General features: G+C 30.1%; 1 protein-coding gene across 1 annotated transcript; it reads right to left on the bottom strand.

Moving 5' to 3' along the window:
- Nucleotides 1-6,573: 6,573 nt before the first annotated feature.
- On the bottom strand, nucleotides 6,574-14,324 carry LOC108562598 (acyl-CoA Delta(11) desaturase). The gene is made up of 6 exons (XM_017921004.1): nucleotides 14,219-14,324; nucleotides 8,846-9,092; nucleotides 8,642-8,772; nucleotides 8,373-8,578; nucleotides 7,209-7,394; nucleotides 6,574-7,028 (listed from the first exon to the last, which is right to left on the bottom strand). Exons 2-6 carry the CDS (start codon nucleotides 9,084-9,086, stop codon nucleotides 6,728-6,730), a joined length of 1,065 nt encoding a protein of 354 aa, XP_017776493.1. The 5' UTR covers nucleotides 9,087-9,092; nucleotides 14,219-14,324; the 3' UTR covers nucleotides 6,574-6,727.
- Nucleotides 14,325-14,586: the final 262 nt, after the last annotated feature.

Here is a 14,586-nt window from a genome sequence, read left to right as displayed (position 1 = left end):
ATGTTTGGAGAATGTAACGTATATTCATATATTACTGTGGTTTAAACCGTTTGGCTGTAATTCGAGTAGTAACATCAAGTTTGGAAAGCACTGGATTAAGGTTTGGTGGTGGTACCTGACATATTGGATTGGTACAAGTATAGATCCTTGGGGAACTCCTGAAGTGAAACTTATAATTATATTTGATATAAGAAGCATTAAAATTGTTTTTCTTTCAGATTTGTTAATTGTTCTAAATTTTGAATAACTACAAATTTTATTCAAAAAATTAAGATAACTTCTTGTAAACATTTTTGATAAGAAAATTAAATTTGTTTGTTGCAGAAAATCAATCAAATGATACATTGTCCTCTAAGTTACAAAAAAGTTAAATTTTATCTGATCAACTCTAGCCTTTTCAATTAAGAATGATGTACCTCAAGGAAGTGTACTTGGACCTATTTTGTATCTTCTCTCCATATTAAAAATATCATTTGCGATACTTGATGTGTTTTTCCGAAATCCGAAAACAAATAAACGAAAGTGAACGAAAAATTGAATTCCATAATATTTTCATTTCGCAAACTTTAATAACGGCGATTATACAGTATTTTTTATTTGTTCTGTTTTATTTCCTAATATTCTTGCTGATTAGATTGGCCGAAAATCGCATCACGCGTTGATCAGCATGAACATCACAACAACGCATCACCTCTCCGATGCTCTAGAGTTTTCGATTGTGCTCTTTCTTTTTTTCTCTCACTCTCTCACAAGGATAATTTGCCATGGTTAAGTTTCCTGAGCACCGGTTCGAATCCTGGTCAAGCCAGGTCCTTTGTGAGCCCTCTCGGTGTTTGCAGCAATAGGGACATCATTCATCACAGATGGACAGTCAAATGAATGAGGTTCAGCATATGGACCTTTAGCCAAGTCGAACCAACAAATTAAAAATCAAATCATCATCCCACCGGGAAAGATTATCCATTTAATGTCAACCGCAATCTTAAATTTACTCAATGTTCACATATAATAAAATTATACAACATAAAAAAAGAATGATATAGATTAGATTAAAGTCGAGTACAAAGGAGCCCCCCAACCGTTCTTTAAATAAACACAATCTTGTCCACCAAAAAATAATTAGTTTGGACTCGTTATCATCATCACCGTAGATTATCCTTCATTCACGCAGGTACATCGATAATGATTACTTTATTTTATTTTTATCAAAAACACAATTTACATTTAGCGAATTAAAAACAGGAAATATACGATACTGAGATAAAAAAAAGCACTTTACTTCAATGGATTTTTTTTTAAGATAATTACGTAAACGCCGTAGCTTCTATTCTAATTCCATTGATTACCTTATCAATTTATATTGTATCAGTTTTCCATTTAGTTCCTTTGTTAATATCAATTGTTTGTTACTTCTTTTTACTACTAGTCTTCCATTCGCGTTGCTTAACTTTCGAAACACCAATTACCTCTATTGCAGCATTTCTCAACCTGTTTGTCCCAATTCCATCAGTTCCTCGCTTTGACATATGGTGACAGCTGTCATTTTACGTTGTTTATCAAATTGACACATGGTGACAGCTGTCATTTTACGTTTTTTATAGCATTGACACATGTGACAGCTGTCATTTTACGTTGTTTATCGCATTGACACATTGTGACAGTTGTCATTTCTTACATTGATTTTGCAATGTTGTAGTCCGATATTAAATAAATCGTTAAAACACAAATAATTCGTGCTACAAATCGTTCCATTAAAGTAAAATTTAAGTACGTGTTAGCATGCACGTTCACAATAGCAATGTTATGCAACGTCATTCGTGTACGATATTTGTTATTACGTTAAAAAATATAATAATGAACTAAATCCATCTCAAATAAATCGGCAAAGTGCAAGTGCAATTATGAATCACGAAAAGGAAATGAGTTATTCAAAAAAAAATTGCATTGTCTTTTCGTGACAGCGATATCCACAATTGACATTAAGTGCATCGAATCAACTTTAATAGCAATGCATTACGAATAATTTGTTGATAAAGAAAAAAAAACAACTAATTTCTTTAATATTCTGTCAATAATTTAAAAAACAGGTATTATTTTATTAAATATACTGTAAACAAATTTAATTTCCGACGTTTCATTGTTTAATTTGTTTGCTATTTCCTTGCACCAATGGAAATTTTGGGGTTGAACGATAGAAAAATCTGCTGAGTCTCGAATCGGAAAGCCGGGTTATCTTCGGATGTGAAAGGTCGCGCGCACTCTTGACTCGAAAACATTCAAATTATAAATGATTTTCAATTTCGCCACACGAAAACAATTTCTCGCTAATTATGTAAACGTGATCGTTGCAATAAAACTGTCAGTATTTATAATTTTAATCATTTACATATAAAGTTTCGTTTTTTTTAACTTCTAAACAACTTGCAAGAAAAATAAACAAGATTGAAAAATTATAATTTATTAACACAATTATTTATAAAGATTCGCATTTATAAAGAATTACAATCAAATTGTCTGATTAGACATTTTTTTTTCAAGCAAAAACAATATTATTGACAGTTGACTGACAGCTGTCAAATCACATTCATCAGTATATAATTTGAAATAATGATTGTAAATGACAACAAATATAAGGAAACACTACAATTTTTACTAAAAATTGCTTATATGTTATTCATTTTTTTTTATTTGAAAGATGTATTTTCAAAGTGACAACTGACTGTCAAAATTTTGACAGTTAACTCATGTTAGTGTAACAATCTAACTTTTGACAATTGACTGACTCACAGATCATCTTAATGTATTAATCTAACTTGAGTACACAACATTTTGGGTACATCATGATTGCAAAATATAAATATGATCATGGAATATCTCTAATGGAAAAAAAATGCGTTCATTGATAAAAAAAAAAAAGAAAGTATCAAAGATTATGAGTACTTGTTAAGTCTAATTTCATCTCGCATGGATACTCAAAAAACGGCGATACGTATTATTTATTTAGAAAAAAAATAAAGTACAGTCGTCATTATCATCTCAATTGAGGTTGGTTTTTAATGAGCTCAACGATAGCAGAAAACAAAAATAAACGGTAATAGTTTGTAACTGCGATTATTATGACAATTGATGATTAGATTAGAATATGATTGTATGCAAAATGGATGAAAATGATAAGAATATTTTTAAAATCTATTGATAACACTCACTATTAAATTTATTACAATTAGTACGATTATACTTAGTAGTGATAATAGTTTATTTTTAAAATATTTGTACTTGTTTGCACTTAAAATTGACAATGGATTATGAAACTACGATTTGTTTCAATGTCTGAAGTTTTTAATCTAAAAATATACTTCAATGTATATTTATTAATCTATTAGATTTAGTTGTTTTAATTATATTGTATACTATATTAAATGCAATATCTGGAAAATTTTGGATCTATGCAATATTCTTTTAAATTGAGGTAATGTTCATGGGGTAAAAATAGACAAAAAATAAACAGACGCAATTGAATAAGTATAGATTGCAGATCTTCACTTCCAATACTCATTTCCTGTTTTTATCTAAAGTGCTTAAGGCACTCGATACGCAAATTGCGTCTAAATTGATTACATCTGGAAATTACACTTTTTTTTTTTGAAGATTTCGGTTAAGACGATGAAATTATAATGCGTAATAAGATAAAGTGTGCTAATCAAGTAGGACATCTTATGCTTATCATTATTTCACATCTTAAGATTTTTATTGCCGAAAAGTGTGGCTGCACTAATTACAGACCACGTGCAATGTAAAGAATTATATAAACTTTACATCAGCGTTTCTCAACATTTTTTGCTGTGGGACACAGCATATTGCCCTATAGTTGTACTGCGATTCAATAACAAATTTGACACTACGTAACAACTGTCATTTTGTAACTCATTAAATTTTGACAAAACATATTTCACTGTAGTTGTACTGCGACTCAATTGTTTATAACATAACATTTTTGACATAACGTGACAGCTGTCACAACATATTTTGCTGTAGTTATACTCCGACTCAATTGTTTATAACATAACATAACGACCACGTGCAATGTAAAAGCAACATATAAAGTCTACATCAGCGATTCTCAACATTTTTTGCTGTGGGACACAGCATATTGCTCTGTAGTTCTAGTGCGACTCATTTGTTTATAACATAACATTTTTGACATACCGTGACAGCTGTCATTCACAACGTGACAACTGTCATTTTGTAACTCATTAAATTTTGACATAACATATTTCGCTGTAGTTGTACTGCGACATAACATAACGACCACGTGCAATGTAAAAGCAACATATAAAGTCTACATCAGCGATTCTCAACATTTTTTGCTGTGGGACACAGCATATTGCTCTGTAGTTCTACTGCGACTCATTTGTTTATAACATAACATTTTTGACACAACGTCACAACTGTCATTTTGTAACTCATTCAATTTTACAACATAACATATTTGACATAACGTGACAGCTGTCATTTTACAACTCGTTAAATTTTGACCCATAGATTGAGAACTGCTGCTCCACATTTTATATAGAAAATAGACGCAAACCTGAGGTGATGGTCAGAAAAAAAAAATTAAAAGCAAGTAATTACCAGATTCATTGTTTAATGATTTGCACAAATTATTCCTGTTTACAATGATGTAATTAACTTTGATTCAAAGTCCAAACAATAATTAACTTCTATAATTGTATAATTTATAACATTTTTTTTTACATATATCAATTTTCTCCCAATTTACGTATTCGGAAAATATGTAAATTAATTAAACATAGTTGTTTAAACATGTATGTTTTTAAGCACATTTTCTGAAAATTTCCACACTCATTGACTTTCCGTGTCATCGATGAATTAATAACAATATACACGTCAATTAAAGCTCATTACTTAAGTCACCTTAGCCAATTGAAATTATACAGTCAAGATTATTTATTCAAATGTTATTCCTTAGAAAACAACATATTTACTATATATAATCTAACAGTGACTAAGAGATCGTAAATAAATTTAATCATTAATTTTTTTTGTTCTGTATAGAATTGCATAAAACTTTAAGACTAACACAATTTATAATACTTTTCATAAAACAATATTAAAAGGTTTGTTATACTCTAGGCAACCAAATATACAAATTTATGACTTATTTAAAATTGTTGTACAATATACATATGTCATACTTAATGATTAGTTTAATTCATTAATTTAAACCTAAAGATCTTATATTACATTTGAAAAACTGTAGCAGAATCCAAATTATACATTTAATGTTTTTAATAATTTAAGAAATTTAAGCAATGTTTGGATAGATGATTTTCTTTATATTAATCATACCAAATATTGTATTTAACTCATAAATTTTTTTATGATTGCTATAGAAAAGATTTTCTTGCATCTTTTGATATAATCGTTGTTACAGAATGTTAAATAATTATTAAAATATGGCAATTTTTGTACATTTTTTCATATGTTCAAGTTTTATTTAATTACTCAATCACGTAAGCCTAGCAGATGATCGAATATGAAACTTAAAGATAAAGCTATATAACTTTCAACAAGCTTTTAAGTCGATTAGTAGTATGCAGAGAGCCGAAAACCGTAAACCGAAATTAATCGGATTTTTTAACTGAACCGGAACGAAAAACTTCTCAATTGAAAAACTGAAACCGAAACCGGTACGATATTTTAATTACGGTTAATATTTTTTTTTATTAAATTAATTCACAATTGCTTTCTTTCATGTATGTGCTAGTATTTTGGTTTATTTATATAATCATTCAAAAAAAAACAAATTATTTCTTTTGTATTTTCAATAGTTCGAAAACAATAGTAAAGGAATTTGGTAAATAAAATTAAATAAAAATTTAATATTCAACTAGATTTTAAATTGTAACTAACCAATTTAAAGCTTTTTTTTTCGATTTTAAATTTTAATTTCAACCGGAACTGAATCGAAATTTTTAGTCTAACCGAATCTGGAACGATAAACATTTACTTGCAGCGTAACCGTAAACCGGAACGAAATTAATTTCGGTTCGACTCTCTGGTACTATGTAACGTTTTCTTGTAAGTAGCTGTCAAAGTTAAGCAATAGTTTTTGCGAATTATTTTTATAATTTTTTCGCATTAACTTTATAACAATTATCTATAATATTATTTTGTAGTATTAGTGCAGGAAATTTTCAATTATTGATTTGGGAGGAATATAATAAGTTTATTGATTATTTTTTTTTGAAAAGTGTTGAATTTATTTCATGTGTCAAAACATACCAATAACAAAAAAAAAATAGCACAATAGTAATAATATTAACATCAATAACAATCAGCACATGACAAACTCCAAGTCTAACGTAAATTTTCTATGATTATTATTATACACCGAATCTAGTAGAATAAAACACGATACAAAAATATATTCCCTGTGTGTATACATATATAACATACATATAAAATAATCGTAGAAACTAAGAATAATAGTAATAATTAGACAAAAAAAAAACGTAAATAATCTTAACGAAGTATTAATTAGTACAATATTTTAAAATCACAATAATTTCTCGCACATTATTATTATCATCATCATTTATTTTGTTTTCATAATATTCCCGTCTTTGTTTTGGATGCCGCTCGGGCGTGTCTTATCGAATTATGCTTAATTTTTAATTAGTATTATGATTGTATTCGCGAGAACTCAGATGGACTTTTCGTTGTCTGAATCGGGCGTCGGGACTTCTTCAGGATGCGAATGGCAATGTTTGTTTACAGACTCAGGTCCTCGGCGTTCGATCACAGCTTTGATAAGCTCTTTCGATGGCGTTTTCATGTCGTACGCCCATCCGATCTTCTGGAAGAGATCCAACCAGATCAGGGTCGTGTTGATCTTGCCCAGTTCCGCTGCCCTATAGTCCCATGGGAACGTGTGATGGTAGTTATGCCAACCCTCGCCCATCGAGATCAACGCGACTGCGAGATTCTCCCTCGGATTGATGTTACTAAGCAACAAAAAACAAACAATTAATAACATGATTCATATTGATGTTACATAGCAACAAATGCAATCAATTAATAACAGGATTCGTATCTTCACTTCCAACACTAATTTGCAATCTACAGACAACTTTTTAAAAGTTGAAACTAATTAAATAATAAGATAAACAGCGTTTATCACTTACATGTTGTAAGGTTTGTTGCCGAAAAGATGAGCTGCGCTGTTCACGGACCACGTGAAGTGCAGGGACAGGATGTATCTGACGATGCACTGAGTGACTATAGCGTTGTAGATGTTTTCGGACCAGAAGTAGACTGGGACTGCAGTTGGCAGCACGAAACAGAAGATGATTTTCAGCGGCAGGAAAAATCTGAAAAATAATTAAATTTCATTCAAAATCATTCAACATTTAAAAATTACATTATTTTTTCCAAGCCTTAATTAATTAATTATTAGTAAACACGTAAACTATTGAAAAAAAATGTTTCTAAATTTTACGCAATTAATAAAAATATTTGAATTTGATAAGAATTATCCAATCTTCAATAGTTCAAATCTTTATTGTGTTTTTCTATTGTATTATGGATTTCATCACTTTATCAACATAATTCGTCTGTTTTTTTTTCTAATTGATTATTTTGCGTGCTATAAATTTCTGTAATCTTCATGTATCTGCGTACGTTCGTTTAGGCGCGTGTCGTAGGTTTATTTGAGAAATTTTCCACACTTAAAAACGATTGTCAGTATCAGGCAAAATGGATTAAAAATACAGCAACAACAATAGAACTTGGAACCTAACTAAAACGTATAATAATAATTAGTTGGGTCACCTCTGAATAATCTTTAAAACAAAACAAAACAGATATTTGCATATCTTTATCGCAGCTTCAAACTAATTTCACGTTTTTGATAATTTGTAAACTATATATTTTTTTTAATATTTCAATTTAAAAAATTGTCCAATTTTATTAAGTTTTTTCAATAATATTTTGTTATGAATGAAAACATGCAAATAATTATGTAATTTGATGTAGGCTGCCAACTATTCAAATATTTACTAATTGTTCAATTAATTATGATTCATTACGATACAAAACTATAAACCAATAGATTTAAAAATATTACTGATAAAATTTATTGATGAGTGACAGTTATGTCCGAATAATTAGTTCAAATGATATATATATTTTGGTACAGAAATATAGAAATCCGGACTGATTGAAGCCACATATCTGTATTGTGTGTTTTATGTACGTTTTCAGTTGCAGGAAATTTCAATATGTTTATTTACTATATGCAACTTTATATACGTTAATTTGAAATTTTGAGTGAAAATAAACAAACTTACTTGTGGTGCAATTTGAGAAGGGGATCGTCGGTGATGTCGCTCATGTCGATCTGATTGCCTCTCCTGATCACTTCCGGATGCTTCCTCATGAAGAGCCATCCCATGTGAGCGAAGAAGAAACCGCGGTTGGAGTTGTGAGGATCAGCATCCGTTTCGGAATACTTGTGATGCACGCGATGGTCACGAACCCAGTCGAAGATTGTGTTCTACAATAATATTATCAGGATTAATGAAGTTATATGTATATTGAAATATGTATTGATCTTTACCTGTCCTGCAGCTGAGTAACATATGGCAAGGATGATCTGCAGAGGAAGTTTAGCTTTGTACGATCTGTGACACCACAATCTGTGCGCTCCTGCGGTGACTCCGAAACCGGAGAATCCACCCATCACAACACCTTTTGTCCAAAAAAAAAAGATAAAGATAAATAATAATAATACACAAACTGCAAGAAGTTCATCTTTGTTTACCCCATAACAAAGTTTTGTAATTGCACGACAGAAATGGGAACGTTATGAAACAGTAGAGGGCTATCACGTGGAACAGTCCGATGGAGATGATGTGCAGCCAGATCAGATCGGTCACGTATTCCCCGAAGAAACCCTTGTATCCTTTCGGCACGAGTTTCACGTCTTTGGGAACGTCCTCCTTGATGTGCTTCCTGTTCTCCATCCTCGTGATGGTCGTGGTAACCCCAGCGTACGGTGCCATCGCGGACTGAAAAATATTCGCGTTTAAGTATGATGGCATATGAAACGAAAATGGTGAAGCGCGCAAAGGCAAAACAAAAAGACGATTGCGTCTTTCGGTTTACACAATTCGCAGACCTTGCAGAAAATATAAATAAAACAGTTTGACTGAAATTGTTATTTTCTTTCCGACGAGCGCTCGCCTAAAGCGGACTCTTCTACACTTCTCTTCTCTTCTCCACTCTACGAAACCTGCAATCAACAGGATCATTACTACAATAAAGGTTGTATGCCAATAGGTCACTACAAGAAACACTCGCTCACAATCCATTGCGTAACAGCAAAAATCGTGATTTTACCATTTCCCTTTAAAACGCACAAAAAAAATACATAAATATGCGAAATTGCGAAACGCGCCCAAATTTAGAAACAAAAACAAAATCAGTCTCCAACCTTTAAAAACTAAATGAACACACTTACATAATGCATAATAAAAAATTGATTTATTCAGATTCTTAATAATAAAAAAAAATCGGTTAAATCTGTGGGTGTTCGACTATATTGCTCAACAAATCTCTTAAGCAACTTGTTAACCCAATTCATCAGATCAGAATTCCCAAAATAAAATTATCGACGCGAATTTCTTCGCGCCTAGTGGAAAGTTCTCTTCATTTGTTTAATGGTCGCGACAAAATGCCGCGTTGACAATCAAAATTGCAATATTTCACTATTTTCTGTTAAATCTAGTGATTTCTGGGCACGTGACTCTCACGGCGTCGCACTAAACTTTTAATTATCATCATTACTACAACTACGATTTGCTTCGATCATAAATATTATACAATTGTTAAGTGACGATGAATGAAGCAACGCTTAATGTCAACAGGAGAAAGTAAATCGCTGATAACAAAAATAAATATGTTATAATGTAACGTTTGTTTGATAATTATCGTGCAATAATACAAAGACAAACACTACAAAAGTCATTACAAAACTTTAAATTCTCATAACAAATTGATCAAAACCGGTGACATTGACATTGACAGTAATCTTAATTTCGTTGCATCTGTCGCCTGAATTGAAACCAATCATTCGAATCAGATGAAATTCTGATTAAGAACAACCGAAAAAAATATATCGATTATATCACTATTACATGATGCTTTAAGTGCCGGACTTTCACCTTTTTTAGACTTCAGTTTCATTCTCTCTCTCGAAATGTTAAAGAGAGCACGGATCCATAATAAATTATTCTCAAGCTATGTCGTAACCTCAGACACAAAAACGTACATCCTGTTAGAATTGCAATTAAAGAAATATTTTCATTAATTTTAATTATTTAATTAATTTTATATATACTTATCAAATTAAATTGACATTTTACAAGTTCAAAATTGTCAAATCGAATTGACGTTTAAAACGTCATTTTGGGACACGGTGATTGAAATATGAGAGCCAATGTATTTGAATATTTGAAGTATGTTTGAAGGTCATGCAGGTGATTAGTACTTAAAATCATACTCTTGTTGAATTTATGCTTTGTACTTCACTGAAATACGTCACATTCGTTATAAACAATGCAAAAAAACAACATTGACATTTAACTCTAGACAATAGCATAGAGGTCAATAGAATTATGCAACTTTTTGCAATTTTGGCGGGTATTTCCAACTGGTTAAATTTACTAAATTAATTACGTTATTTATAGTATTCCTGCATGTTGTCAAACTTTATTATTCGAACCTGTCATAAATTGACAGTTGACAGTTAATTGACAGAAAACGTCATTTGTTGATATTATTTGATTGTTAATCATTGATTGAATGAAGTGGAATTATATTAAAGAGTGTAAATGGAACAAATAAATTGGATAACACGTTAGAAAACATGGGTACGTCGAAGTGGAGAAAGCAAAAAGGAAATGCGTACCAAATCTAAGCAACACCCGAAATGTAAGATTGCAAGATACGTGTTTCCTTTTCACCGTTGTTGTCCGGTGCGCGTTTTTAATTCTCTATTTTCATTTGTTTACCTAGCTTTCTTTTCTAATTAAATAAATATTGTACGTGAATAATTACAATGCATCAAATGAGTCTTCAAGGCAACAATTGATGTAAAAGCTTATGATGATTTACGAACAGTTTGCACTAGCTGTGTTAACGATACTTCTTATATTATTTTTTTCTCCACTCTCTCATGAAGAATCGTTACGTAATATTGTTCCTTTACTACGCATAGATGCTTATTAGTAATTTTAGAAAGGTGCCCAAAAATCTCTCCAAAAAAAAAATCTTGCTTCACCACAACTGTGTCCAACTGCAAATCAGGCCAAATCGTTTCTCATAAGATAAAACAGCATAACATTTTTTTTAAATAAACGAAGCGTGTGAGTGCATAACGATTATTATTAACAATATGTGTTTTCAGTTTAATAGTTTAATTCGTTTCAGACACGTTTTGGAAATGAAATTTATTCAATTTCTCTTATTTTCTCAAAAATATTTGAATTAAAATTTATATATTTATTTTCAATTTGTTTAACGCCTTGACATAGAAAATTGAACGTGGGAGGTACTTCGCAAAGAACTGAAAAAAAAAATGCAAAAAAACGAAATGCCATTCGTTGCAAATTGCGTAATCGCACGAAAAGTTATTAAATTTAAACGAACCGAATTACGTGCTGCGATTGTTCATATTAATTACGTTTTTAATTGCTTTTACGACACGTTACCATGGTTATGTTTATTTTAATAACATTTATTGTTTATTTGTTTGAAGATTCAATTGTTTATTTGTTTCGATTGTTTCGTAAGAAAATAAAGTTTTCTGCAATTTGATTATTTTTTTTTTGTTAATGTTATAGAAATTATTTGTTTTCGTAAAGTTTTCAGCAATTAATTTTACAATCTTGATTATTACACAAATATATGAGTTTGTTTATTGCGTAAATAAACAATTTGAAGGTAAACGCAATAAATGTTCGTATTTCAATAATGCTTGTTTATTTGTGTTCATTAAAAAGACAAAAAAGTCAATTAAAATTGAAACGATTTCACTCTATAATTTCAAGTGAAGATTATTTTTGTTCAATAATTGCCGTAATTTAAATGCGAAAACGTATTCTACACAGCGAAAACAAGTCTAATGATTTAAATTTTGAATCACTTGATTTTATTACGCAATACCAAACGTATTCTATATAGCAAATAACAATGAAAAACATTTGAAGATGTTTTTCTAAGTCTAATGATTTCAAATTGGACACACTTGATTTTTTTTACGCAATAAATTCGACACTTTAATCAAGCAGCAATTCAGCAATTGTCTTCTTGGGATTTCCAGTTTTTAGTTTATGCATTTAGTTTAAAAGTTTCCATAGTAACTATAAAGTTCAACACGCTCGAATGAAATTTTTTTAAAACCTCGATTAGTCCGGTTTCTATTAGTGTGGAATCGATTACTATCACACTGTGCGAGGTATTTTCAAACTTCCTTGTTTCAAATTTATCCCACTTTTTTTGCTATGTGAATTTGAGCAAATTAGTTAGTCAAAACCCTCGGGCTGTTGCAGTTTTTGTTGTCTTCTCGGAATTAGAATTAGTTTGGGAACAAAAAAGTCAACTATTTACGTAATTACGTGACTCATTTGTTGGTATAAACAACAAATAGCATATGGACTTTGGCCTGTTTCTTAAAATGTAAATAAATTAATTTTAGATGTATTTTAGCTAACATTTATTTTCTATACTAAATTTATTAAAAACTCTATTTACAGTTTGAATGAATTGCAAATCATTGAACAATTCCATTAACATTTCTATAAGTTCATTAATAAATTGGCAATGGAATATGAAGTGTATTTTGTGTAAATTTTGAATATTTCTTTCACATGAAATTCAAGACAGCAAATTCTAAATTGCAAAAAATCTATTAAATAATATCACAGCAATACCTCGCATAGTGCGGTTTGAAATTTAAAAAAAAATCCAATTGTAGTCTTCGATTAATCCGGTTTCAAACAGTCCGACGGAACCAATAACCAGTACTATGCGAGGTTTTACTGTACTATTTCCACTATTCAATTTTGACATTCATTCCTTCTACAACTTTCGCCAATTTTTTTATAACATTGCATAATTCTTTGTGCACTTTCACGAGGCTATTAAAAAAAAATTGGAAAAATTAGAACAAAATTGCAAGCTTTTTTCATCGTTCCATTTTTTCTTCTTGTTCTTTATTTCTTCTTTTCTTTCGCTAATGCCTTCCTTCCTAAATCTAATTAGAACATAGTTCTCGCAAACTACTGACGGATGCATGGATTTAACATCAATTCGCATCTGAACGACGAACAAATATAGAGAAAAAAAATTGAATTAAAAGAAAAAAAACTTTCCTCTTGCTTTTAAGAAGTTGCAACATCGTAATTTCTCTAAAACAATTACTTTGGGCAAAGTAGAGTTATTTGAAAACTATTTTCTTGTTTAAAGTGTTTTAAAGCGAACACTGTGTGACTAATTTACATGTTTAATGTATAATTAATTGAAATTGAGTATCACGATTTTTTTTTTTGCATATTAAATTGTATACTCATTAGTTTTTTTTATCAATGAAATTGTAGTAGAAACGTATGAACATTAAAATTTGTTAATATTCAAAATAATCTTAAGAAAAACAATTTTTTTTTACAAAATATTCATTTAATTCATGAACAAAAGTTCAAGATTATAATAAGTGATTTATAAATAATGTATACATTATTTATTTACGGATTACATCCGTTTAAATCTAAGTTAGTTTTGCATGTTTAACATTATTAAAAGTCTAAAAATTTAGCAAAAATTACATTATTTCCTGAATATTTCTTAATATTCTATTAACATGATAAAATATCAAATTTAAGAAGAGTTTTTTGTTGAAATGTTATAAGAAATTAGTTAAATTTAAATTTATGAAAATGCAGTAAAATAAAATGAAAAATGTAGTTTTTTTTTCATTTTCAACTTCAGATTTTCAAGCGAAATTATTGATTAAAGTTTTATATAAATAATTGATATTAAGTTTAAAAATTTATTGATTTAATGCAGTAAAAAGGATGTGAAATAACTTGATTTTCACATTATTTAGATGAAAGGATAAAAAGCGTTAAAAACTCACCGATTTTAGTTTCTGGCTAATAATGGTCTCTATGGTAACGGCCCAAAGTGCACTAAAGTTAAATCCCAAACTGTCTGCAGGAATATGGTTGAGGTGGAGAAAAGTTTGCTACTATTTGAATAGTTAGAAAACTTCTTTGTTTTTGTTTAATTTGTTCTATCTGCTCGTTCCCAAATGAACGAACATCGGTAAATGCGATACAATTTCGGCGGCTTCGCTATTTTTTCTTGTCCACCATTACCATCACCATTTACCAACCAACACTACTACTTTGAAAACGACGCGCATGACAAACACGTTTCTTTCATTGATAATATAACACCCAACTATCGTGCAAACGACACCGAAAGACAACAGCTTCCACAAAA

The sequence above is a fragment of the Nicrophorus vespilloides genome, unplaced genomic scaffold, assembly GCF_001412225.1.
Source record: "Nicrophorus vespilloides isolate i.1.1-1 unplaced genomic scaffold, Nicve_v1.0, whole genome shotgun sequence".
NCBI classification, from domain to species: Eukaryota; Metazoa; Arthropoda; class Insecta; order Coleoptera; family Silphidae; genus Nicrophorus; species Nicrophorus vespilloides.
The sequence above is the reverse complement of the archived record's forward strand: the minus strand, read 5'-3'. Positions and strand labels throughout refer to the sequence as shown.